Below are 27,623 nucleotides of genomic sequence, written 5' to 3'. Positions count from 1 at the left end.
CCCCTCATACACTCACACACACACCCTCAGACAGCATTCCAGAGTAGAGCCTAGCTGGTTTAAAACATGGCTACAACTTGAATGTAGGTCCTCGACCGTTTCAACACAACCGTCATCATAAAATTCCCCCTGCCCCTTTCCCCATACCCCTCTCGGGGCCCTAGCTTCTGACCCCCCCTTCCACTTCACTCTAGTCTCTTGTCTCTTACATTCACTTGTACGTGCTGGTATAAGTATCAGTCCCCCCTTCCCCTCACCAACACTCGCGGTTGCCTACATATGAACCTTACCATGTGTTTAAACTTACCGCCTAGCAGTTCCCCCACCCCCTGCTAGCTGAGATACTCAACCGGCGCAAGTTGCCAGCTCGGTTTGCTTGGCGACACCCTGTCTGGCAAAACCGGGCGCTTCTCTTTCTCTATTCTATGCTAACCTACGGATATTTTCTGTTGCTGGTATCCTGCTGTATGCTGTATAGTACTTTAGGAAGAGAGTAGAATGAAAGAGGGGCTAAGTGGGGCCAAGGGAATTGATAGCGACGTTGCCAGTTTTATCCCTGGTTTTATACTCGTGACTTAACTGAACGGCAACTCAGCTGAGTGTGATAGCCTACCTTCGGTCCAAGGACAAATCTCAGAAAGCTAGCCACTAAGGCGACAAACATTACATATGTATATATATATATATATATATATGAATATATATACCGAGAATGTGGACAATAATATTAAAACACCGATTCATCGAATGAACTACGCTTCGATTCTTTTATTGAATCTTCATCAGGTATATAATAGACTGGGCCAAAAAAATCGACTTTTTTTTTGACATCGAAAATATTATTTGGGGTGACAAAAAAAAATTATTGTGAAAATTTGAGCCCTTAATATTAATATCAAGAGGTGTATCATCAGAATTTTTGATTTTGGTTTAATTAGCGGGTTTTTGTCTCATAACTCTCAAATAATCGAGATAAACGAAATTGACTTAGATACGTTTCTTGTAGGAAATTTGATGCTCTACAAAAAAGGTCTGATTGAAATTTTTCGTCAGATGGACCGTTTCCTTATAATCATGCAATGAACATTGGTGTGATTTTACAATTTGATTGTTCAACTTTGGAATTTTGTAATTAATGGAAAAATCAGTTTTAAAAAAAAAACCGATGGATATTCTTGAAGAAAATTGAATGCTCTACAAAAAAGGTCTCTTAACAATTTTTGCTAAATTCAGTACTTTAGAAGTTATTCAAGGTATTGAAGGCGTGTTTACTTAACTTTTATTTTGTTTAAATATATATTTGTTCACGGAAAGAAAATTATGGCAGCGGTTCCCATAATTTTGTGAAATTTTTTCCTATACCATCGTAGGAATTACGACCATAAATTATGGGAGCGGTTCCTATAATTATAGGAATGTTTCCTATAATTATAGGAATAGTTCCTATAATTATGGGAATGATACCCATAACACTATAGAAATGATTCCTATAATTATAGGAATGGTTCCTATAATTTATAGGAACCATTCCCATAAATTATAGGAACCATTCTCATAATATGATGGGAATGGTCCCTATAATAGTATGGGAACTATTCCTATAATATTATGGGAATGATTCCCATAATGCAATTGGAATGGTTCGTATACCGTTATGGGAATCATTCCCATAATATTATGGGAATAGTTCCCATACTATTATAGGAACCATTCCTATAATATTATGGGAATGGTTCCCATATTATCATGAAAAAATTAATTTAAAGAAGTGCGGTAATCACTTCTACAATACACAGAAATATTATTAAACATAAAAACAAAAATTCAAACATTGAAAAAAAAAATCAAATTTGGCAAAAAAACATTAAAATTTTTAACAAGAATTTTTTGTCAGCACAAAACATTCAAGAAAATTCAAATTTTGGGAAATTTCTACACTATTGTGCAAAAAAAAAATTTTATGATATTATAGGGATGGTTCCCATAACATTATGGGAATAGTTCCCATAATATTATAGGAATAGTTCCTATACCAATATGGGAACCATTCCCATAATGGTATGGGAACTATTCTCATACTATTATGGGAATGGTTCGCATAATGATATGGGAATGGTTCCTATAATATTATGGGAACCATTACCATAATGGTATGGGAACCATTCCCATATCATTATGGGAACTATTCTCATACTATTATGGGGATGGTTCCTATAATATATGGGAACCATTTCTATAGTAGTATAGTTACTATTCCCATACCATTATGGGAACCATTCCCATAATGCATAGGAAAACTTCCCATAATTTTCTTTCCGTGTTTATAGTTCAAATCTTGGAAAAAAATTCCAAATAAAGATTTGATAACTATAAACAAATATATATTTCATTCAAATAAACCATCTTTGTCTCAAATAAATACTAATTAGATCCATTCAAATATGAGATTTATTTGCCTTATTGAGCTCAAATAAATTGTTCTCTCAGTACTCTGCAGAATACAATTTCTCGGAATCAATTGATGTTTAGATGCAAATAAAAAACATTCAGGAGTCTTGGAAACTTCATAAGAGATGTTGTGGGAATTAAAATGATCTATGAAAAAGTTCCTATAGCATTTTGTGAAAAGTCTGATAGTTTCGCCGGAAAAGTCACATAATAATAAAATTTACTATTAATTCAACTTTGACCTTGAATAAGTTTTGAAAAAGTAAATTTTCCGAAAAATAATAAGAGACTTTTTTTGTAGAGCGTTCAATTTCCAACAAAACAAGAGTCGACCTTTTCGATATACTGATTCACTGATGAGTCACAAAATTCCAAAACTCCCATGTTATTTAAATGAGAGATAAATATTACGATATATTAATTAATATTAACAATAAAGACTCAAATTTTAACAGGACATATATTTTAGTATCCTCCGCTAAAATTTTAAAACCACCATGGTAAAAAATAGTTGGTTTTTTTGGCAAAGTCTATATATTTATATTAGTATTTACTAAAAGTTATTCGATGCCCATCTTCGGTTATGGCTCAAAAATTTTGTTTTTCAACACAGAATTTTGGGAATTTTTTTGAAAAAAATTAAGAGTGTTCCATTGAACGAAAAACTAATTTTTTGACTAAAAATGGCTGAAAAAGCATTACAAAATTTTTTTGTTTCTGATTTTGAATTTTTTTTCGGAAAGAGCGTTAAAAATCCGACAAAATGACCCCTCATAACGTGAGATTATCATAACTATAGTCAAAGTTATATACTTTTTAAGCAAAAATTATAACTCCAGAAGGGGTGTAGATAAAGGGCTAAAAATTTAGCTCAAGACTTCTTTCTACATGTATGAAAACATATTAAAAAATCATCAAAATCGAAAAGGGTCACCGTCGTAACGTCGTTGAATTGAGATGGAATGACCCATATATTTATTAGACTGGGCCAAAAAAATTCGACTATTTTTTTTTTTTAACGATACTGTGTAAATATTATTTGGGATGACAAAAAAAAATTATAGTGAAAATTTGAGCCCTTAATTTTGATATTAAGAGGTGTATCATCGCAATTTTCGATTTTTTTTAAATGAGCGGGTTTTTGTCTTATAACTCTCAATCCATCGAGATAAACGAAATCGACTCAGATACATTTTTTGAAGGAAATTTAATGCTCTACAAAAAAGGTCTGATTGAAATTTTTCGTCAGATGAACCGTTTCCTTATAATCATGCTTTGAACGTTGGTATGATTTTAAAATTTGATTGTTCAACTTTAGAATTTTGTAATTCATGCAAAAATGAGTTCTGGGAAAAGACAATTAATATTCTTGAAGGAAAATGAATGCTCTACAAAAAAAGTCTCTTAACAATTTTCGCTAAATTCACTCCTTCAAAAGTTATTCAAGGTTGAAGTTATATAAAACGACTTCAATAATCTTGAATAACTTTTGAAGGAGTGAATTTAGCGAAAATTGTTAAGAGACTTTTTTTGTAGAGCATTCAATTTCCTTCAAGAATATTCATTGTCTTTTCCCAGAAACTTATTTTTACATGAATTACAAAATTCTAAAGTTGAACAATCAAATTTTAAAATCATACCAACGTTCAAAGCACGATTATAAGGAAACGGTTCAACTGACGAAAAATTTCAATCAGACCTTTTTTGTAGAGCATCAAATTTCCTTCAAAAAATGTATCCGAGTCGATTTCGTTTATCTCGATGGATTGAGAGTTATGAGACAAAAACCCGCTCATTTAAAAAAAATCGAAAATTGCGATGATACACCTCTTAATATCAAAATTAAGGGCTCAAATTTTCACAATAATTTTTTTTTGTCATCCCAAATAATATTTACACAGTATCGTTAAAAAAAAAAAATAGTCGATTTTTTTGGCCCAGTCTAATATTTATAAATATATATTAGGGCGAGCCAAAAAAACCAACCTATCGAATTTACGTCTTAAAAAGGACCTATATATCGAGAAAAAAATTCTCCCATTGGGCAAAATTTTTAGCTCAATTTTAAAAGGTGTCGGAGGCCATCTGAAATTTCCCACTTAATTAACATGCAAAAAAATTTTTTTGATTAAAAATATTATAACTTTTGAATCATGTGAGACAAAAATTCGGCTCTAGAATATTCTAGTAGGGCATTAAATTTCTTAAAAGAAAGTATTGGGAGTCGAATTTGTAAACTTGATATTTCGTATACTAACAGGCTATCAAAGTCTAGAGTAAACAGAATCATACAAATTTAAGGCTTTATTTGGATTTTCTAAATACTTTTCTTTTATTGTGATCGATAACAAAATATTATTTGTTACAACGTGGATATTGTTGGTGATTTCATTGCACTACATGTAGAAAAAATTTTCTCGTAGTATTGGTATTTTTAATAATAAAGCCTTAAATTTGTATGATTCTGTTCACTCTAGACTTTGATGGCCTGTTAGTATGCGAAATATCAAGTTTACAAATTCGACTCCCAAGACTTTTTTTTAAGCAATTTAATGTCATACAAGAATATTTTAAAGCCGAATTTTTATCGCACACGGTTCAAAAGTTATAATATTTTTAATCAAAAAAAATTTTGTTGCATGTTAATTAAATGGGAAATTTCAAATGGCTACCGACACCTTTTAAAATTGAGCTAAAAATTTTGCCGAATGGGAGAATTTTTTTCTCGATATATAGGTCCTTTTTAAGACGTAAATTCGATAGGTTGTTTTTTTTGGCTCACCCTAATATATATATTAGGGTGGGCCAAAAAAAGTGACTATTTTTTTTTTCTTTAGTTACAGCGAAAATATTGTTTGAGATGATGGAAAAAAAATTCTATTAAAATTTGAGCTCTTAATATTAATTTTAAGAGGTGCCTATTTGCAATTCTCCATTTCCCATTTAAATAACATGGGAAAAAAAATTTTTTATTTTTTTATTTTTCTAGCTCGGCATTCGCACGTCATATAAATGAGTCCATAGCATATTCTTGTAGAGAATTTAACGCTCTACAAAAAAGGTCTCTTATCATTTTTTGATAAATCCATCCATTCGAAAGTTATCGGAGCTGGAAGTCAAATATATAATAAATTTCCAGATCTTTTTACTTTTCCAGCAAAACTATCAGACTTATCAAAAAATGTCACAGAATCTTTTTTATAGAAAATTTTATCTCCTACAAATTTTTTGGAATAAAGTTCATTCAAATTCCGCATTGTTTTTTAGTTATTTTCATTTTAATCTTAAGTTCTCAGAATAGAGTAGAAGACTATTATTTTTACGAGCTTGGCATTAAAATGAAAATAACTAGAAAACAATGCGGTATTTCAAAGAACTTCATTGAACATAATTTGTAGGGAATAAAATTGTCTATAAAAAAGATCCTATGACATTTTTTGATAAGTCTGATAGTTTTGCTGGAAAAGTAAAAAGATCTGGAAATTTATTATAGATTTGACTTCCAGCTCCGATAACTTTCGAATGGATGGATTTATCAAAAAATGATAAGAGACCTTTTTTGTAGAGCATTAAATTCTCTACAAGAATATGCTATGGACTCATTTATATGACGTGCGAATGCTGAGCTAGAAAAATAAAAAAATAAAAAATTTTTTTTCCCATGTTATTTAAATGGGAAATGGAGAATTGCAAATAGGCACCTCTTAAAATTAATATTAAGAGCTCAAATTTTAATAGAATTTTTTTTCCATCATCTCAAACAATATTTTCACTGTATCAAAAATTTTGAAAAGTCAATGTTTCTGACATTTTTTTTTTCAGATATTTCACTTATTTATATATTAACTCGCTGGTTTAATTTAAAGTTTACGTAACTCTTAATCTTGATAATTTTTATTAATTTCTATCTAAATACATTAAATTTATCAAGCAAATCTTTAAAAAACGATTCTTGATTATTTTCAATTTCTCGAATTCTCGGAGATTAATTTGAAGCCACACTTTTTTCGAGTTCAAAGAGCTTAAACATTTACATCGACAATAATCTCTTTGAGCTTCTTAAGCTCGAAAACAGCGGGAAGTTTTGGGACTGGCCAGGGTCAACCATATTTCAGATATTTTTCTGCGTACTATCTTAAGAACCCTCTTCAAAAATCAGCTGCAATAAATCATCATATTATTTTTGTACCCTACTGAATTCGTTTATAAAGAAAAAATTTTTAAAACATAATTGGTACTTAGTGCAATTTCAGTTTATTTTTAGTATAATTCTTATAATATATTATTTATATATATTATTAAATTTAGAATGATGATATTTTTGATAGGTATCAAACTGCGTTTAAAATTGGCTTCAATACACAGGATGCTTTACTGAGATTTTGTGATGATATTTGACTAGGTATAGACCAATCAATGGTTACGATTGCAGTGTTTTCGATTACATTAAAGCATTCGACTCAGTTGTTCATGAAAGTTTAGAATATAAATTGAAAGCTATGGGCTTCCACGATGTAGCTATAAAATGTACCTGAATATAGGAGCGTTTTTCGCGCAACGAAAATGAAAAAAATTTGCCATTCACGGAAAGAAAATTATGGGAAGTTTTCCTATGCATTATGGGAATGGTTCCCATAATGGTATGGGAATAGTACCTATACTACTATAGGGATGGTTCCTATATATTATGGGAACCATCCCCATAATAGTATGAGAATAGTTCCCATAATGATATGGGAATGGTTCCCATACCATTATGGGAATGGTTCCCATACCATTATGGGAATGGTTCCCATAATATTATGGGAACTATTCTCATACTATTATGGGAACCATTCCTATAATGGTATGGGAATCATTCCCATACTATTATGGGAATGGTTCCCATATTGGTATAGGAACTATTCCTATAATATTATGGGAACTATTCCCATAATGTTATGGGAACCATCCCTATAATATCATTAAATTTTTTTTTTGCACAATAGTATAGAAATTTCCCAAAATTTAAATTTTCTTGAATGTTTTGTGCTGACAAAAAATTCTTGTTAAAAATTATAATGTTTTTTTGCCAAATTCGATTTGTTTTTTCAATGTTTGAATTTTTGTTTTCATGTTTAATAATATTTCTGTGTATTGTAGAAGTGATTACCACACTTCTTTAAATTAATTTTTTCATGATAATATGGGAACCATTCTCATAATATTATAGGAATGGTTCCTATAATAGTATGGGAACTATTCCCATAATATTATGGGAATGATTCCCATAATGGTATACTAGGGTGGTCGTTAAAAATTAAATTTTCTCAGGCGCCCCATAAAAAGCTTCTTTTTAGTGAAAAAATACGGGGGGCATTTGGTTTTTTCGTTTTAAGTAAAAAGAACACGTGCCTCAGGACGATCAATGTTCATTTTTCGATACAATCGCGGTTTTTTGTAAATATCTCATGAAATATGCAGATTAAAGGAAAAAGTCATAATAACAATTTTGTAGGAAATTAAACTTTTGACAAAAAAGGCCTTGTTCATTTTTTTTATAAAATGTGTATTTATGAAGATATTTTTAAAAAACTTTTCTAGATCTTATCAATTAGGCATTTTAAGGATAACGAATGTTAAAAATAACGTTTTTTCTTAAATATAGACAACTTCGTAACTCGTAACATATTAATCATAAATGCTTGTTACAGTTTCTATATGCTTAAAAAAATGTTATTTTCGAAATTTGTAATCCTTAAAACGCTCAATTCATCAGATCTAAAAAAAGTTTTTTTTAAAATATCTTCATAAATACACGTTTTATTAAAAAAATTAACATGACCTTTTTTGTCAAGAATTTAATTTCCTACAAAATTGTTGTTATGACTTTTTCCTTTATTCTGCATATTTCATGAGATATTTTAAAAAAACCGCGATTGTATCGAAAAATGAACTTTGATCGTCCTGAGGCACGTGTTCTTTTTACTTAAACCGAAAAAACCAAATTCCCTCCGTATTTTTTCACTTAAGAGAAGCTTTTTATGGGGCGCCTGAGAAAATTTAATTTTTAACGACCACCCTATGGTATACGAACCATTCCAATTGCATTATGGGAATCATTCCCAAAATATTATAGAAAGTATTCCTATAAATTATAGGAACCATTCCTATAATTATAGGAACCGCTTCCATAATTTATGGTCGTAATTCCTATGATGGTATAGGAAAAAAATTTTACAAAATTATGGGAACCGCTGCCATAATTTTCTTTCCGTGTAGAATTACAATACACATTTTTGAATTTTCCAATTAACACTTTGGATTCTCAAATACTTTTTTTTGAATTTTCAAATAAGTATCATGAAATTTCAAATAGAATTATTAAAATTCAATATATGTGTTATAATTTTCAATACTTGCTTTGAAAATTTAAAAATCAAGTATAAATTTTCCGTACGTTTATTAAAATTCAAATTTCTCTTCTTAATTTTGAATACCAGCTTGATTATTAAATTACGTATATTAAATTTAAAGCTTTTTTCATTGAAAATACAATTCAAATATCTAATTATCAAAATTCAATTCTTTTTGTATTGTAATTTTCAAATTATTCTTAACAGTGAGTGTAAAATTAGAGATATTATCATCAGCAGAATACCAGAAAGAAAATCAAAATTACTTAGTTAAATGAGAACGTGTTAACTCGTATACTTCTCCTTTTGTTCTCTTCAATAATGAAAGACAGGGAAGAATCGAAACAATTAACAATGAATCAAAAAAAAAAAACCCAGATTTTGGCGTCAACAGAGATTTTCGGACTCGTTTGGGTCTCAATAGGCAGATTTTGTCGAATAAGTCTCAATTAGGCCTTTATAGCTTTACTAATTGGTCAAGTCTCATTTGACCCTCAACATAAATATCATTATATGAGGACAAAACCTATTCAAATTTGGTTCTTAGAAATAATCTAAGCTCTATTTATTATTTAAGGCACAATGAGTTTAAACTGGGATTGGGAAAAAATTGGGTTTAATTTTCAGGTGATAATGAACTGTTAAAATTTTGAATTTAGTAAGCTTTTGCTTTTGTCCAAAAAGGTTGGCCACATGTGCAGGAACATGATGCTTATACTTTTGTTTAAATCAAGGTTTAATGATAAAATTATTAAACAAAGAAAATTCTGAAAGTAAATTCCTTGGTATGAATATAATAGAAAATGAATCGTCTCTGAACTCTTAGGACTGCTTAGGACGTTCACATCGTATATTTCTATGTCTATATTCAAGAACTGTTATTACCCGCATGGAAAAGCTATATATTGTTAAAAGTATATAAAACAATATATGGTAAATATGTGATAAATATATAGCGGCAAAAATATCTATATTGAAAAATATATGTTTTTTACATATATTGGATTATATATTTATCATAATATATTTACTTGTATATAATGTTTTGTATTTTTCTATAGGGGAGGGTGGGGCAGAGCGGCCCCCCTGAAATTTTGACCAAAAAAAAATTTTTTTTTTTCGCCTAATTACTATAAATCCGATATGTTTGCGCATTTTTACCCCTACGCATGACATTTGGGGCAAAATGGACCAGCCGAAACTTCCGAAAAAATTATTTTTTCATATTTTTCGGCCGTTTCTTTATGTAAGAGGCAAATTTGGTCACTAAAAATTTATAAAAATTAAATTTTTTTTTTTAGTTGATAAATTTTTGAAATAAAGTAAAAGTATAGACTTGATTTTTTTTTTATTAAATAACAATTAGTAATTAAGGTAATCGAGAGTGAACGATTTTTTACGCTTTATAAAATTTTTTTCGAGTAATATAAAACCGAAAATAGTTGTCAAAAGAAAGAAATACATTCTTAATGATGAAAACAATTTAAAAAAAAAAAAAAACGAAAAAAAAATTTTTTTTATCACTTTTTGAAGGGGGGCCGCTCTGCCCCACAAAAAAAAAAAAATTTTTCAGAATTTTGGCAAAATGTCCATAAATTTGTTCGAAATAGGACAAAAGTAAAGTGATCTTATGGTTGAAAGCCACAAAAAATAATAATTGGCTTAGGGGGGCCGCTCTGCCCCACCCTCCCCTATATTATCTCATATAATGCTCAATATATTCTTATCATATATGGATAGTATATATATAATTGATAAGTATAATATAATAAACTTGATATATATATCCATATATTTTGACTCATATAATTAGTGGTATATGGTCTCTATATAATTGATTATATATGAAAGAATTTATATGATTAAATATATGGTTCGCGGTATATTGGAATTATATTTTTCCAGTATATTAAAACTTATATTTTTCGCAATATATTGAAAATTTTATTTTTTAATATACTTTTTCAATTTCTACACAATTCCACAAAAAAAAAGTCAAATTTATTATTTTTTCTCCTTCTTTTCATTGACCTCCTATTTACTGGCAATAACCTAAGAAAAGTAAAAAAAGTGCCATATATTTTACAATATATTGGAAACCATATATTTTGCAATATATTGGAGAACATATATAAAAAATATAAAAAATACTATATATTAATTAATATACTACTTTCAATATAATATATCAATATAAAAAAGATATATTAAAATATATATGTAAAACATACATAAAAAGTCATATATTGATAAATATATTGATAGTATATTCTAGCAATATATTTTTTTTCAATATATTATCATATATTAATACGGCAAAAATATAAATATTATTTTATATATTGTACAATATATCACATTATAATATTCATATATTCTATCATATATGTTTTCACATATAAAGTTTTTTCATGCGGGTTAAATCATATAATTTTTTTAAGATAATAATATTTCCTAAATAGGAATTATAGGAAATAGTCTTGTGTCAAAAAATAATATGTTTGCATTACGACAAGATCCCCAAAAAAACAAACTCATTATTGGTACCACTATGCACAATAATCATTATCAAAATTCGTTTCTAGTAACAGGTATTAACTTCTGAAATTCCTCACCGATAAAGATAACGTCAGCTAAAAGCCTGAGTATTTTTAAGAACCTGTGTTATAAATATTTAATGCGATTAGAAAAAAGGATAAATAGTAACAGAATTTATATATGAAATTATGTCTGTATTTGTTAATCTTATTGATTATATTGTATCAGCTGCTGGCGTATCTTTCTTGTATGTAAACGGGCTAAATAAATAAATAAATATTTCTTTAGTAATTAACTCCCTACAAGGAAAAGAAGATAAATTTTTCCGCGAAAATGACTCACACTTGACGAAAGTACATGACGCGTTTGAAATGCTATGGGGTCATAGTGAAGCCGGACCACGTTGGCTACCTGCAGAAGTTTAAATGAACACATGGAAATTACTATGGCCATCGTGAAATTTTCAATAATTGTATTGAGAATTATTGTAACCATTGAAAACTTTATTTGTGGTCATTGTAATTTTTCCATGTGTTTATTGCACGCCTCGGAAGCGAAGCGGAGAGGTTGTGCTTTATAACCGACCTGTCAAGGTCACACGATTTCCACTCATTAAAGTGCATATATTTTTTTTCTATTACTCTTACACATTATGAAAAACACATCAATATAAAGCTGAAACACTAATAAATAATCCTGATACTTTTTTTAATTTGTCTAATATGTATTAATATAAAAAAAAGTTCATTAAAAAAAATTTATCGTGGACGTCCATTAGTCTGTGGTTAAAAAAAACGGCGTGGTACGGATATCTCGAGAACGACTTGACGAAACTACTTAATTTTTTTTTCAAAATTTTCAGAAATAAGCAAAGAAGGTTCCTTTCGAAAATCACTACTGTAGGCCTTCTCGTTTTTTTAAAAATAAATCATTACGGTTAAAACCGGCAATCTTACATGTAAACAAACACACACTGCCGCCATTTTTCATTAGGAATGTTCTCCTTATTTATTTTTTTTTTTTACTTTTATTACCGTATATTTACCATGGAAATTTCTATGGGAAAAGAGCGGGATATTCAATTTTATTCGAAATTTAACTTTTAAAAAAAAACATAACATGGGCGTTCGAGGCGTGCACTTTTGAATTTTCCAAATTTTTTTACTTACGCAGGTAGCCAACATGGTTTAGCTTTACTATGACATCATGGTATTTTATACGGTAATAATTTGTACCTGTAGTTTTACACGTTTAGATAAAATTTGGTTCAAAAAGTTTCAAAAAAAATTCGACATGTGAGAGACCCAGTCTTTTACCTTATATAGAGATTATAAACTTGTGACAGATTATAACTTGGTCAAAATCTTTTCTGTCTATAAGAATTTTGAAAACATAATTAAAACATAGTTAATTAAGAAATTTGTGTGGGCGAATTTTGAGTCAAGTGAACACGTATTTTTACTACATTTTTTCTTTCTAATGTATTCTCTAAACATGAATAAGTGGAGTAAGTGAATATTCACTAATTCTGAGTGCCAACCGATCCCCGTGTAAAAAAAACTCGTTCCAAAAAGATTCCAAAAAAGTTCCGCATATGGATCTTCTAAACATGAGACAGATTAGAACTTCGAATGGAACTTTTTTGGAACATTAGTAATTTTGATGGTAAAAAAAAAGTTGTTATGAGCAAATTTAGAGTCAAAAAAGGACGTTCTTGGAACTTTTTTGGAATTTTTTATGGACGTTTTTTTTAGTTCTATAAAAAATTCAAAAGTAGTGATTTTTGAACTATTTTGGCATGTTTCTGGAACGTCTTTATTCTACAAAAGATGCAAAAGAAGTGATTTTTGAAAGTTTTTGGAACGCCTTTTTTAGTCCATAAAAAGTCAAAAGTGGTGATTCTGGAACTTTTTTGGAATGTTTTTGGAACATCTACTTTAGTTCTATAATAGGTTGTAAAGTAACGATTTTTGAACCATTTTTGAATGTTTTTGGAACGTCTTTTTTAGCTTTCGAAAAAGGCCAAAAGTGGTGATTATGGAACTTTTTTTGAATGTCCGTTTAAAATTCAAAAAATTTCTAAGAACGTTCTTTTTTGACTCTAAATTCACTCATAAAAACTTTTTATTTACCATCAAAATGACTAACGTTCCAAAAAAGTTCCATTCGAAGTTCTAATCTGTCTCATGTTTAGAAGTTCCACATGCAGAACTCTTTTGGAATCTTTTTGGAACAAATTTTTTTTACACGGGGAACCACTTTTTGAAATTAGTGGTTCGGTTTGCACTTAGAATTAGTAAATATTCACTTATTTTCACTAATTCATGTTTAGAGAGTAGAGATTTTAAATTATATAAGATTTTTGAACATTTTTTGAACGAAGGAAAGATGTTTTATACATACGTTTTAAAAATGTTTCTTTAAAAATTACACTTTACTGAAACTTTGTTTACATAAAGGTCTGAATTTACAATATTTTTGAAGTGACATTTTCTCACGAAAATTCACTCTAAGACAACTGATCTCCGACAATACATGCCAAAAATATATAACAACCCGAGTCAAAAAATATATTCTAGTTTAGTACTCAAAATCCTCAATGAGAACTATGAGGTCTAAATGCGAATAATTTATCGATTTTAAATTATAACTAAGACCTCAAAATCCTCAATGAATAAAAATTTATATTTCAGACTTTGAAAAATTTTGGATAGAAAAGGGAGGGGAGAGAATACGTCGAATGAGACTTTTGAGGTTCAAAAACGGATAAAATTATTACTGTATGTTTTGAGTATTTTGGAGCTCTAATCCAGATTAAGTTACTCCAGTTTAGTCCTCAAAGTGGTAAAGTTGGTCATAACTACTACTTTGAGGACTAAACTGGGATAACTTTCTGTACTGTTGTCAAAATTCTAAATTGATCCTCAAAAACCTCATTGAGAACTTTGAGACTTAAATCCGAATTTGTTTTTTGACTCGGGAATATATGAATATTATAATGTGATATATTGCACAATATATCAAATAATATTTATATTTTTGCAGAATTAATATATTGAAAAAAAATATATTTTGCTACAATATATATTAATTATATATTTATCAATATATCTTGTTTTATGTATGTTTAGCATATATACACTGTAAAAAATTCGCGAAGTGAATGCGGAGAGAATGAATTTTTAATTATTCACTCCCCTCGGAATGAAATTCACTCCGCAGGTGAGTTTTCGCGGAGTAGATAATTTTTTATTAATTTAATCTCTCCGAAGTGAAATTCACTCCGGAGCGGAGTTTTGAAAATATTGTTAATAAAATATAACTCCACATAATAAAATCGAAGTAAAAATTCGCGTATTACATTATTGATCAGCTGATATGCACACACATATACACATACATATTTAGGCACACACGCGCACTCGCACACACACGCACGCACACATTTGCACACATGCCCACATTTGTACACACGCACACATTTGCACACACGTACAAATTTGCACACACGCCCACATTTGTACACACGCACACATTTGCACACACGCCCACATTTGTACACACGCATACATTTGCACACACGCCCACATTTGTACACACGCACACATTTGTACACACGTACAAATTTGCACACACGCCCACATTTGTACACACGCACACATTTGCACACACGTACAAATTTGCACACACGCCCACATTTGTACACACGCACACATTTGCACACACGCACACATTTGCACACACGCACACAAACACCTGCACACACCCAAACACACACATGCACGCAAACACACACACACACACACACATATTGTTTAGCAGTTTCATATAAATTAATATAAATTTATTTAAGTATTAGAACTCCGAACCGGAGTGAATTGGGAGTGAAATAAAATCCGCGTCACTCCGAGATCACTCCGCTAAAAAAAAATTCCCAATTCCGCATGCGGAGTGATTTTTTTCAAAACTCCGGAACTCCGAGTGGCGGAGTGAATTCGGATTTTATTTCACTCCCAATTCACTCCGGATTTTTTACAGTGTACCATCCATATATGACAAAAATATATTGAGCATTATATGAGATAATATATATAGAAAAATATAAAACATTATATAAAAAGAAATATATTATTAAAAATATATATGTATGAATATATGTAAAAAACATACATATATATATTTTTGCCGCCATATATTTATCACATATTCACCATATATATTTTCATACATTTTTAACAATATATAGCTTTTCGATGCGGGTAACCACAACAATTAGAAACAATAAGAAAAAAAATAAATATAAAACCCGATGATTAGAACAAAAAAAAGAATAAGTATCAACAACTCACTCATTATTGTCAAAATTTTTTTTTTCAACACTTTATTTTCAACAGACTTGATGCTTATCTGTGTTTATGAACACTTTGACACCAACATTCATTATCTAAATGAATTGAATTTAGGTAGTCATTACCTAGTACATTAAAGTTATTTTGACTATCAATACATTTGACAATACAGATTATTTGAATGTAAATACAGAAAGCACATAAAGAATTCCGTTTATTTTAAGTGCGCATTTTTCAGGGAATTCGTGTTGATGTCATACTAATTAAATATAAAGACAAAATCTTTCTTTTACATAAATCGTAATGATAATAAAAAAAAAAAAAAGCCGAAAATTCCGCCCATTATCGAATACTCGTTTTTCAGGAAAATGATAGTGATGAGGAATAATAATTTAAAAATATAAATAGTTGTAAGGATGGATCATCGCGAGAGATGAATTACTGGGGTATAATTGTCGGACAAATTGCCGCACCGAAATTTACCGCTTTTCTAAATATCCCAAAAAAAATTATTTAAAACATTTTCAAAATTCCCGCATAAAGAAGATTTTGTTTTCCAAAATTTTTTCGCTCTTCTTAAAATTCCCCAGAAAATAATCCAACACTAAAAATCTTAAAAAATTCAAAATTCTTCATAACACTAAAATATCTTTTATAGAACAAAAATTTTTCAAAATTCTCTTCTAACCTCTCAAAAGTTCCGATAGAATTTACAATTTTTCTAAAAATCCTCACAACTAAAAAAAATCATTTTTTCTAAATTTTTCAAATTTCTTCTAATTTCCATCTAAAATTCCCCAGAAAATAATCCAACACTAAAAATCTTAAAAAATTCAAAATTCTCCATAATACTAAAATATCTTTTATAGAACAAAAATTTTTCAAAATTCTCCTCTAACCTCTCAAAAGTCCCGATAAAATTTACAATTTTTCTAAAAATCCTCACAACAAAAAAAATCATTTTTTCTAAATTTTTCAAATGTCTTCCAATTTCCCTCTAAAATTCCTCAGAAAATAATCCAACTTACTAAAAATCTTAAAAAATTCAAAATTCTTCATAACACTAAAATATCTTTTATAAAACAAAAATTTTTCAAAATTTTCCTCTAACCTCTCAAAAGTCCCGATAAAATTTACAATTTTTCTAAAAATCCTCACAACTAAAAAAAAATCATTTTTTCTAAATTTTTCAAATGTCTTCCAATTTCCCTCTAAAATTCCCCAGAAAATAATCCAACTTACTAAAAATCTTAAAAAATTCAAAACTCCCTAAAAAAAAAAAAAAATCATTTCCACACTTTAAGTCTCTTCTAGCGACTTCTCAAAATTCCCCAGAAGAATCCAGAAGTTATACATAAAAAATTACAAAAATTGTATAAAAATAACGCAATCCATCAGCGAGTAGATAAAAAATTGCTTAATCTTGTGAATAAACCCAATAAAAATAATAATAAAAAAAAAAAAAATTTTGATTAGATATCCATAGAAATATATACAGATATATAAAAAAATAAATGACTAATAAATAGATACGAGAATAAGCAAAAGCGAGTAATAATATAAGCAAATAAAAAAAAAAAAAAAAAAATCAAGCGGATATGGAGTATCTCTAACAAAAAATACGATGCGTAGTATCTTGCGTCATGTTTTTTCAGATTCTCTTAACACACATGCGCACGCATAAACTAATCACATACATAGCCTACGCTCACACACACATTAGATACAATATCAGAGTATGTGTAATATTCTAAGAGTAATACATAAAATAGAGGGGCAAGATGATTTTTCTACATAACCTTAGAGTGTGTAACGGCTTGGGAGCGTAGCGTTCGAAGCTAAACATTATTAACTGTCGAGAACACCACAAAAACAACATGATCTCATTCTCTACGGACTTAATAATATTCTTAAGATATTTAAATAACAATAGCTGACTAAGAAAATTATTTTTCAATGGTATACAACAGAAATGGGCATGAACCTGAGTAAAGATGCGGGTTTTGGGTTTGGTTATTTCCTATTGGCCATAGGTAAAGACGAACTCTATTGAGAAATGCGTCATTAACTCGGGAAAAACCCAAAGGTCCAGACAGAAAAAACTGCTGGTACCATAAATTTAGTGTTTAGTTCAAATTTACAATTTACCTTTTCTCAACCTGCCGAAAATTCTTAAATGGAAAACTATTCAGAAGGTATAAATGGGACAATATTAGGAAAAGAAAATTTTTAAATTTATGCTTAATATTATATTGTTGGGGGATTACAAGTAATCCAATGACCTACAGATAGACGGGTGCAGGTTCAAGATCAGAAAATTTCAAAAAAAAGACCTTCGAGAAAATCAGGGATTGCTTTTAAATTTATGGTGGATTACAATTTTTCGAAAAATAATCATTTTTTATCTTGGGAAGGTTCATTTTTTTGACTGCTGAAGAATTTGTCAGATTATTTTTATTTATGTTTATAAATTGAATTTTTTGGCTACACAAAAAAAAAGTATTTTTTGGAGCAAAAAATTTTGACTTGTCCTAATGAATATTTTGCATCATAATCCCGTGTAAAAAAAATTTGTTCCAAAAAGATTCCAAAAAAGTTCTGCATGTGGAACTTCTAAACATGAGACAGATTAGAACTTCGAATGGAACTTTTTTGGAACGTTAGTCATTTTGATGGTAAATAAAAAGTTTTTATGAGTGAATTTAGAGTCAAAAAAGAACGTTCTTAGAAAATTTTGGAATTTTAAATGGACATTCAAAAAAAGTTCTATAATCACCACTTTTGGCCTTTTTCGAAAGCTAAAAAAGACGTTCCAAAAACATTCAAAAATGGTTCAAAAATCGTTACTTTACAACCTAATATAGAACTAAAGTAGATGTTCCAAAAACATTCCAAAAAAGTTCCAGAATCACCACTTTTGACTTTTTATGGACTAAAAAAGGCGTTCCAAAAACTTTCAAAAATCACTTCTTTTGCATCTTTTGTAGAATAAAGACGTTCCAGAAACATGCCAAAATAGTTCAAAAATCACTACTTTTGAATTTTTTATAGAACTAAAAAAAAACGTCCATAAAAAATTCCAAAAAAGTTCCAAGAACGTCCTTTTTTGACTCTAAATTTGCTCATAACAACTTTTTTTTTACCATCAAAATTACTAACGTTCCAAAAAAGTTCCATTCGAAGTTCTAATCTGTCTTATGTTTAGAAGTTCCATATGCGGAACTTTTTTGGAATCTTTTTGGAACGAGTTTTTTTTACACGGGAATTGAAGAAAAAATTTTCTTTGCACGGAAAAAATGAACTTTAAAAATTAGTGTTTGAAATTACACGGAGAAAAATGTTGGCTCAAAACCTCACAATTTTTATTATGCTGTCGACCAAACTTGAAACAGAAAGTGAAGCATCCAAAAATTTATTATGCTCTTATCAAAATTATTATGCGGCATCACAACGCGTTACTAGAACCATAAGGGCGTATCTCAAATTATAGAACCAAAAGGGCGTGTAAAAAAAATTTTTAGCTCCAATCAATGTAAAAATGTTGAAAACATTAAAATCTATGGAAAAAATGAAAAAAAAAAATTCTTTGTTATACGCCCTTTTGGTTTTAAGAAAAAATTTTTTTAAAGTCATAAGGGCGTATCCTGTTTTTTCGATTTATTATCAATTATAGGTCAGAGTAAGAAAAAAAAATGGCGAGGGTGATAAAAATTATTACTCCACAATTTAATTTATATGAACGAATATTTATTTAAGTGAAAAAACGAATGAAAATTGACGAAAAAAATAAATTCATTAGGGTATTAGTTCTATGCCATCACCATCGTCAGGATCATCTGTACCTAAGATTATAAAAAAAAAGATTTTTTAATTTTTTTTAGAACATAACTTGATAATAATAAAAAAATTTATAAACTGTTACCATCGCTGAAAATGAAACTTTCATAATACCGATGAAAAAAAAAAAAAGAAAAAAACAGGAAATGAAACCTTGATTGAAAAATGAAAAAATACACCTTTGAAAAATTGAAAACAAATTGATTATTTCAATATTTTTTCAAAATTTTTTTTCACTAATTCATTATACAGCAAATATAATGATTTTTGAAAAAAAAAATTTTTCCTTAATAACAATTTTTATTTGTTTATAATCGTTCTTTTTTTATTTCTATTGTTTAAATAATTAATTAAGAAATTATTTTGTATCTAAAAATCATAATTGACAGTCCTCTATAAAGTAACAAAAAACAAATTTTTTTTTATCAACAATTCCATTGTTTATTAACTTACCAATTTGTTATAAACAAATTTTTAACTTTGTTATATTTTTTTTCTGAAACTTATAAAATTAAAAAAAACAACCACATATAACAAAGTATAGAAAAAAAATTTTTTTCAATTTTTTATTGTACTTTTAAAAAAGACGTGCTACAAAAGTTGCAGCGGCTGCTTCATTTGTCTACTAAAAAACTAATATAACTTTTAAACTATTAGAGATACGAAAATAAACATTCTAGACGATTTTATAAAGGACTAAACGATCTTTCAAATGAGCTATTAAAAAATTTTTTAGTTATTGCTAATCTATTGTCATGCATTTTTTAAAAAGTTAAATGCCGTTTTTTCTGTTTTACGGTTCTCTTACTAGTTACCCGTATGGAAATAACATATATGGTCAAAATATATGATATATATCAGAAAATATATGTGGCGAATTAAACTATATTTTCTAATATATTTTTTTTTATATTAAAAACTATAATACTCATCATATACGAGTCCGTATATGTTTAGCATGTATAAAATATATAAGTCAATCATATATAAAAAATATATTTTTATCATATATGAAAATATATATTCTTTTCATATACGAAAACTATATTTTTATCATACATAAAAATATATATTTCTATCATATACGAAAAATATATTTTGATCATATATAAAAACATATATTTATATTGTGTATGGAAAAAAAAAAATTTCTTATTCGTATGACCAACTCCAATTAAATTAGATCTAAATTTTAATATACTCTTTAAATTGCAGTTTAAATTTTCATAATTAGTTAATTTGATGCGAATATATAATATCCTCATATACATATACATACACCGAATAAAATATATGCTTAAATATAACAAAGAAAATATATGGTGCCATATATAATATAAATTATATGCTACCATATATTTCATTTCATATAAAAATTTTATATTTTGTAAATATAAAAAAAAATATATCAATATAATATATTATAATGTTAATGTATATTTATATATAGCTTAAAATATAAAAAGCATATAAGTTTCATATATGCAATACATATATTTACTACTGTATATAATTTTATATTAAATCGGCGAAAATCTCTATATAATTTTTTATAATATACAATATAATATATCATATATTGTTTTGTTGCAAACATATATGGTTTTATATATTTTAACCATATATTGTTTTTTCATACGGGTAGAAACCACGAAACTTCAACAAAGATCGAAAAAAATATTAGATTTTATAAACAAATGCGCATAACCATATATCTATATGAACTGTATAAAGTAACTATATAATACTATCATTCTAAATAGTAATTTTTCCATATATGATTAAAACTTGAATAATTACAAAATAAGTATAAAAATTTGTTGTCCATGTAAGAAAAATTACTATTTGAACTTTAAAAATCGTAAATGGATGCTTAGAAAACTGAAGACACGTTCCGCGTCAAAATTTAAATCGTAGATTGAACTTGCAGGAGATAACTCTACTGATGCCCAGTTTCTCGAGCTTTTTTGTATCTTACGGACTACCTAGAAGCTTGTAGACAAAAATGTTTCCGATATAGTTTAAGGGCGTGTTCAGAAATACACTCTGGAGGTGACAAATTACCTATCTAGGTGTGATTAGTACCTTTGTAATGTTAAATCGCACCTCTGGTTCGACCAGAGAATATTTCTGAACCCAGGAGTTTAATATTTTCTCTTCCAGAGTGTGTTTCTGAACAAGCCCTAATTGTTTTATTGCCAGTCTTGAAAGGTTGTATCTACGATTTACGATTACGTAGGTCTTATTTACGTTTTTGTACGTCAACTACGTCTAAAATACGTTTTACGACTATTTACGGGCGTCTTATAGAATTTATTATTTGAATTGGTAAAATTCCCATATTGACACCCGGGTTCCGGGTTATAATTTCTAAAGTTTATTTTTTTCCGTGCAATAAATTTTCATACTTACCCTGTAATTATACACGTTTTAATTTTGAATGGAAACATCTACAAAAAATTTATCGATGCAAGAAAACTTTTCATCGTTTCCATAAAATTTTTATTTTCAATTTGGAATGCAAAAAATTTATCAGGTCAAGTAGAAATTTTTTTTTCTGTGCAAAAAAAAAAAAAGAGGCAAACTGAATTTTTTTATCGTAACCCTGTTTAGAAAATCTCATAGAATCCAATAGTTTCTCATAAATTCCCATAGAGATTTTATAAAAATGAATGAGTTCTATGAGAAGTGCTATATATAGTTCAGTATAGGGTCTTATACACGCAGATATAAGAATCTATCGGATTTTTTAAGCAGGAAAATCACACTAATGCTTCGCATTAAGATTCGCGCAAAAGAAAATTCTGTGAAAAATTTGATTTTGCTCGAAAATTTTCCTAACCTTAAAAAAAATTTCGAATCTTAAAAATTTAATGAAATCGTTAGAAAAAAACTAAAAAGTTGGTACGTGAAAAAAATACTAAAGTAAAACTAATAAAAATATTCCCACCCCCACATGTTCTGAAAACCCCAGCATTGTATTCACACGACATAAAAAAGTCCGGCTCCAAGCAGTCTCGAGTTGTCGAGTAGAGCAGCAGACACAGCGACGCCTGATGACGTTTTTTTCCCTCACTAAAAAACAACTGCCCAAGATGGCTGCCAGCGCTCGATCTCCATTCTCTGTCTCCGTCATCAGCCTTCACTGTGACGTGTGCAAGCGAGAGAAGACACGGGACAACCCGCTCTCCACTCGCCTCACGTCATACCACCAGCGACTACCAACGTCCCCCACTACACCCCGCTCCCCACTGAGCCTCTGATTTCCACGTACCGCTCTGATCCCTTCCACTGGTATCGCCACAGCCAGTGGTGGGGATGCACAAGCGCCTGACAGTCTGGCGAAGTAGGGACGTTCAGTCAGATGCCATCGAAGAGTAGTAGGGACGCACATTATTCTTCGAAGTGGGGATCGTGCTGTGTAGAAATACTCGTACATTATCAGTATTGGTATAGTTTTGTTGATGTATTCGTGTCATTCAGCTGGTAGGGATAGTTATTTTGTTGAAAAAATTAGTTACGGCATCTAACCAAGACCTAAAAGGAACTCTGTGGCAGTGCAATGTTACGCGTTAAGGTAGCGCTAGTTGGTAATAAATTAGTGATATATATTTTTTGATTAATAAAGTACATAATGGCGCACGGTACTAAAGTGTTAAGTGATAAAATAAATGTTAAGTGTGTTAAAAAAAGACCAAAAAGTTTAAAAACGACACAGCATAAAAAAACGGCTGGGACGGGAAGCAGACGAATATTTCCAACTCCGTTTAAAATTCAAGTATTGGACTCATATCGTCATGATAAAGACTGTATGGGAAACCAACGCGCTACTGCTAGAAAGTACGGGATTCATCGTCGGCAAATACAAAAATGGTTGCAGGGCGAAAGAGATTTACGCAATACTTGTGCTAAAAGTGCTTTGACTAAACTTTCAGCTTCAGGTCGAGGTCCAGGTCCAGTTCCAGGCGCTAAATCAGGATCAGTATCAGGACCGAGAATAGGACTAGGACTAGGACCAGGGTTAGGACCAGTTAATTGTGGCAACGGGGGTTCTATTAATGGGAATGGCGCCCCAGCAGCAGGTACTGTGGGAATAATGAACGGCCCGGCCTTGAACCTCAGCGTCAGACTGCATGGCGACGTTCCTCCCACCACGCAAAGTTATTCTCCATTGATTATAACTTACGATAAACACGAGGACCATAATCTTAACCATAACTATTATGGTTACGGTAGTTATCGGCATGATCCGATTTACGGGGTAACTTATTGCAGAAAAAATGATCCTGTAAGTCCCGATTCGACGAGAATGGATATTGGATTTGATAATAAAATAGTAACTGGACCTATTAATGGACCGGAACCTAATTTCAATCTAATTGGATCTAAATCTGACAGCAACAATTCTGGACCTATTAATGGATCGGAATTCAATTTTAATCTAATTGGATCTAAATCTGACAACAACAATTCTGGACCTATTAATGGATCGGAATTCAATTTTAATCTAATTGGATCTAAATCTGACAGCAATAATTCTGGACCTATTAATGGATCGGAATTTAATTTTAATCTGATTGGACCTAAATCTGACAGCAACAATTCTGGACCTATTAATGGATCGGAATTTACTTTTAATCTAATTGGATCTAAATCTGACAGCAACAATTCTGGACCTATTAATGGATCGGAATTTAATTTTAATCTAATTGGACCTAAATCTGACAGCAATAAAGTAGAAGCCGATATAAATTTTAATGTAGTAGGATCTACATCTAATGAAATCGGAAGTAAATCTAATTACAATGTTATAAAAATTAATTCTATTGCTAATGGAAGTTCATTGGATTCTAATAAAACACCATGCGAACCTAATTATAATGGAAAACTTGTTGATTCTAACATTAATGAAATTAGATCTGAATCTAATTACAATGGAATTGAATTGAAAACCAGTAGTAATGGAATTGCAACAAAATTAGATGAGTCCAATGAATCTAAACCTAATTATGCCATGGAATCTGAATCGAATGAAGTAAAATCTAAATCGGATATCAATGAATCGATACCTAAATCAATTAGAACTGAATCTGATAGAAATGAATCAGAATCAAACTTAAATGGAACTAAATTTGAATCGAATAATAACAATAGCGGATGCCTGGAAGATTCAACAAGTGAATCAAGATCATCATTAACGAGTTCTGGATCCGATACTGACGATCCATTAAATTATTCTCTCGAAACTCCAACCCGCGATGTCGGAAGACGTCGATCATTTCCTCTAATGTTCAAACTAGAAGTCCTCGATGGATATTATCACGACCCAGATGTTTGTGGCAACCAGAGGGCGACTGCACGCAAGTACAAAATAAATCGACGGCAGGTACAGAAGTGGCTTGGCCAGGAAACGGAACTTAGAGACGAGATTAAATTACGACGAGGAGAATTGCGGCAAAGATTGGGCGCCAGCGAGATAACAAACTCGCCCGTGGATCTCAGGACCGGAGAAATGGAATACGAGTACCCGGATAGATACGGACTCGCCTGCTGCTATTACACAACATGCCCGTCAATTTGCTGCAGGCAAGGCGAGCAAGAGAGCCCTCTTTGTCTGGTGAAGCCCAAGGGGACCAACCTGCCCAAGCCTAAAAAGGATTATATTTCCTTTAGGCCTTATCTGGACAATCCCGTTGTCAAGCCCGACGACGAGGAGAATGACAATGATGAATACAACGGGACCTGCAGACTCTACGATCCATCCAGCAGGAAAATTCATCAAAATATCTCCCTGGGATTGAGCTTTCAGGATCCAGGATGGGGATATTTTTATGATATTCCCGCGAAGCCCGGTGCTGTTGTTCACTACACCGCTAATTTCGTTTGATTTTGTGGTAATTCGCGGTTCTAAAACATAAGATATTCAGATAATGCGGAGATTTAATTTTTATATTTGGAAATCAGCTCAATTTTCATTTTAAACAGGGCACGGAAAATTTAAAAGCTTTTTTTTTGTGGGAAATTCAAAATCTTTCATTTTTCTGGTTAAATAAAACGATCCGCTCAATGATGAATGTATATCTATATAGTATTGAAATTGAAATTTTCTAGGAAAATCTGGTCGTAAATTTTCCGGAAAATTTTTATAATTCGCGGGAAATCTCGATTTATAAATTTTACGGAAAAATCGGACTTTTATTCTTAGAAATTTAAACCAAAATTTTGAAACTTATTTTTCGGGAAATTTCGGGAAAATTTCACGGAAAATTTTTATATTTTGCGGGAAATTCTGATTTCCAAATTTTCCGGAAAAATTAAACTTTCATTCTTAAAAAATTTAAACAATAATTTTGAAACGTTTGTATTTCAAGGAAAATTTTTAATTTTCCTACAAAAATTAACTAATGAATTTCCCGGAAAATTTTAACACAGTTTAAAATTAAGAGGAAAATTATTTGATCCCGCGGGTTCGAGTTTTTCATGTGTTCAAAAAAGTTTTCATTGTAAATTCCATGGAAAATTTAAACGCAAATTTTATATTTCGCGGGAAATTTCGATTTCTAAATTTTTCTCCCCGACGGAAGCGGAAAGCGTCAACTTTCGTCCCGCTGTGCGGAACGAAATTGATGCCTTCCGCCTCCGTCAAGAAGAAAAATGAGTAAAATACTATTCCGGAAAAATTTAACTTTTATTCATAAAAAATTCCAACAATAATTTTTAAACGTTTGTATTTTAAGGAAAATCAAAAATTTTTAATTTTCCTACAAAAATTAAATGATGAATTTCGGGAAAATTTAAACACAGTTTAAAATTAAGAGGAAAATTATTTGATCTCGCGGGTTCAAATTTTTCAAATATTCCGGAAAATTTTCATTGTAAATTTCACGGAAAATTTTTATATTTTGCGGGAAATTTTGATTTCTAAATTTTCCGGAAAAATTGAACTTTCATTCTTAAAAAATTTAAACAACAATTTTGAAACGTTTGTATTTCAAGGAAAATTTTTAATTTTCCTACAAAAATTAACTAATGAATTTCCCGGAAAATTTTAACACAGTTTAAGATTAAGAGGAAAATAATTTGATCTCGCGGGTTCAAGTTTTTCAAATATTCCGGAAAATTTTCATTGTAAATTTTTATATTTTGCGGGAAATTTTGATTTCTAAATTTTCCGGAAAAATTGAACTTTCATTCTTAAAAAATTTAAACAATAATTTTGAAACGTTTGTATTTCAAGGAAAATTTTTAATTTTCCTACAAAAATTAACTAATGAATTTTCCGAAAATTTTCACACAGTTTAAAATTAAGAGGAAAATCATTTGATCTCGCGGGTTCAAGTTTTTCAAATATTCCAGAAAATTTTCATTGTAAATTTCACGGAAAATTTTTATATTTTGCGGGAAATTTTGATTTCTAAATTTTCCGGAAAATTCGAACTTTCATTCTTAAAAAATTTAAACAACAATTTTGAAACGTTTGTATATCAAGGAAAATTTTTAATTTTCCTACAAAAATTAACTAATGAATTTCCCGGAAAATTTTAACACAGTTTAAAATTAAGAGGAAAATTATTTGATCCCGCGGGTTCGAATTTTTCATGTTCAAAAAAGTTTTCATTGTAAATTTCACGGAAAATGTCAGCGCAAATTTCTATATTTGAATGGAAAATTTAAATTTTCAAATTTTTCCGCAAAAAAAAAATTTTGTAAAAAGCAAAAATTTAAATTTCTCGTGAATTCTCCACCAATTAAAAAATTTATTAAGAAAATTATAATTTAGCTAAAATATAAAAAAAATTATTTTTCGTCGCTTTTTTTTGAAAATAATTTTTTTTACGTTTTATCTATTTTTAAAATTACACTTCAATAATAATTTTGCTCAAAACTTTTTTGCTTCCACTAAATTAAGTATTTAACAATTTTTTTGTATATGTTGTAAATATTTATTAAGAAATATATAAAAACTTTTTTTTTTAATATTATTTTAGTCAAAAAAATTAGAAAAAAAAAATTAATTAATGAAAATCAATTGACTTGATTAATTAATTAATTTTTT

The 27,623-nt window shown here is 29.5% G+C and overlaps 2 protein-coding genes across 2 annotated transcripts in view; both read left to right on the top strand.

Annotated features, from left to right (window-relative positions):
- The window catches only part of LOC130677703 (autophagy protein 5), a 47,593-nt gene that overhangs the window by 2,486 nt on the left and 17,484 nt on the right, over nucleotides 1-27,623 (top strand). The window lies entirely within an intron of this gene.
- Nucleotides 22,956-27,535, top strand: LOC130677698 (uncharacterized protein DDB_G0292186-like). The gene has a single exon (XM_057484541.1). It carries the CDS (start codon nucleotides 23,202-23,204, stop codon nucleotides 25,452-25,454), a length of 2,253 nt encoding a protein of 750 aa, XP_057340524.1. The 5' UTR covers nucleotides 22,956-23,201; the 3' UTR covers nucleotides 25,455-27,535.

The sequence above is a fragment of the Microplitis mediator genome, chromosome 11 (genome assembly GCF_029852145.1).
Source record: "Microplitis mediator isolate UGA2020A chromosome 11, iyMicMedi2.1, whole genome shotgun sequence".
NCBI lineage: Eukaryota > Metazoa > Arthropoda > Insecta > Hymenoptera > Braconidae > Microplitis > Microplitis mediator.
The sequence above is the reverse complement of the archived record's forward strand: the minus strand, read 5'-3'. Positions and strand labels throughout refer to the sequence as shown.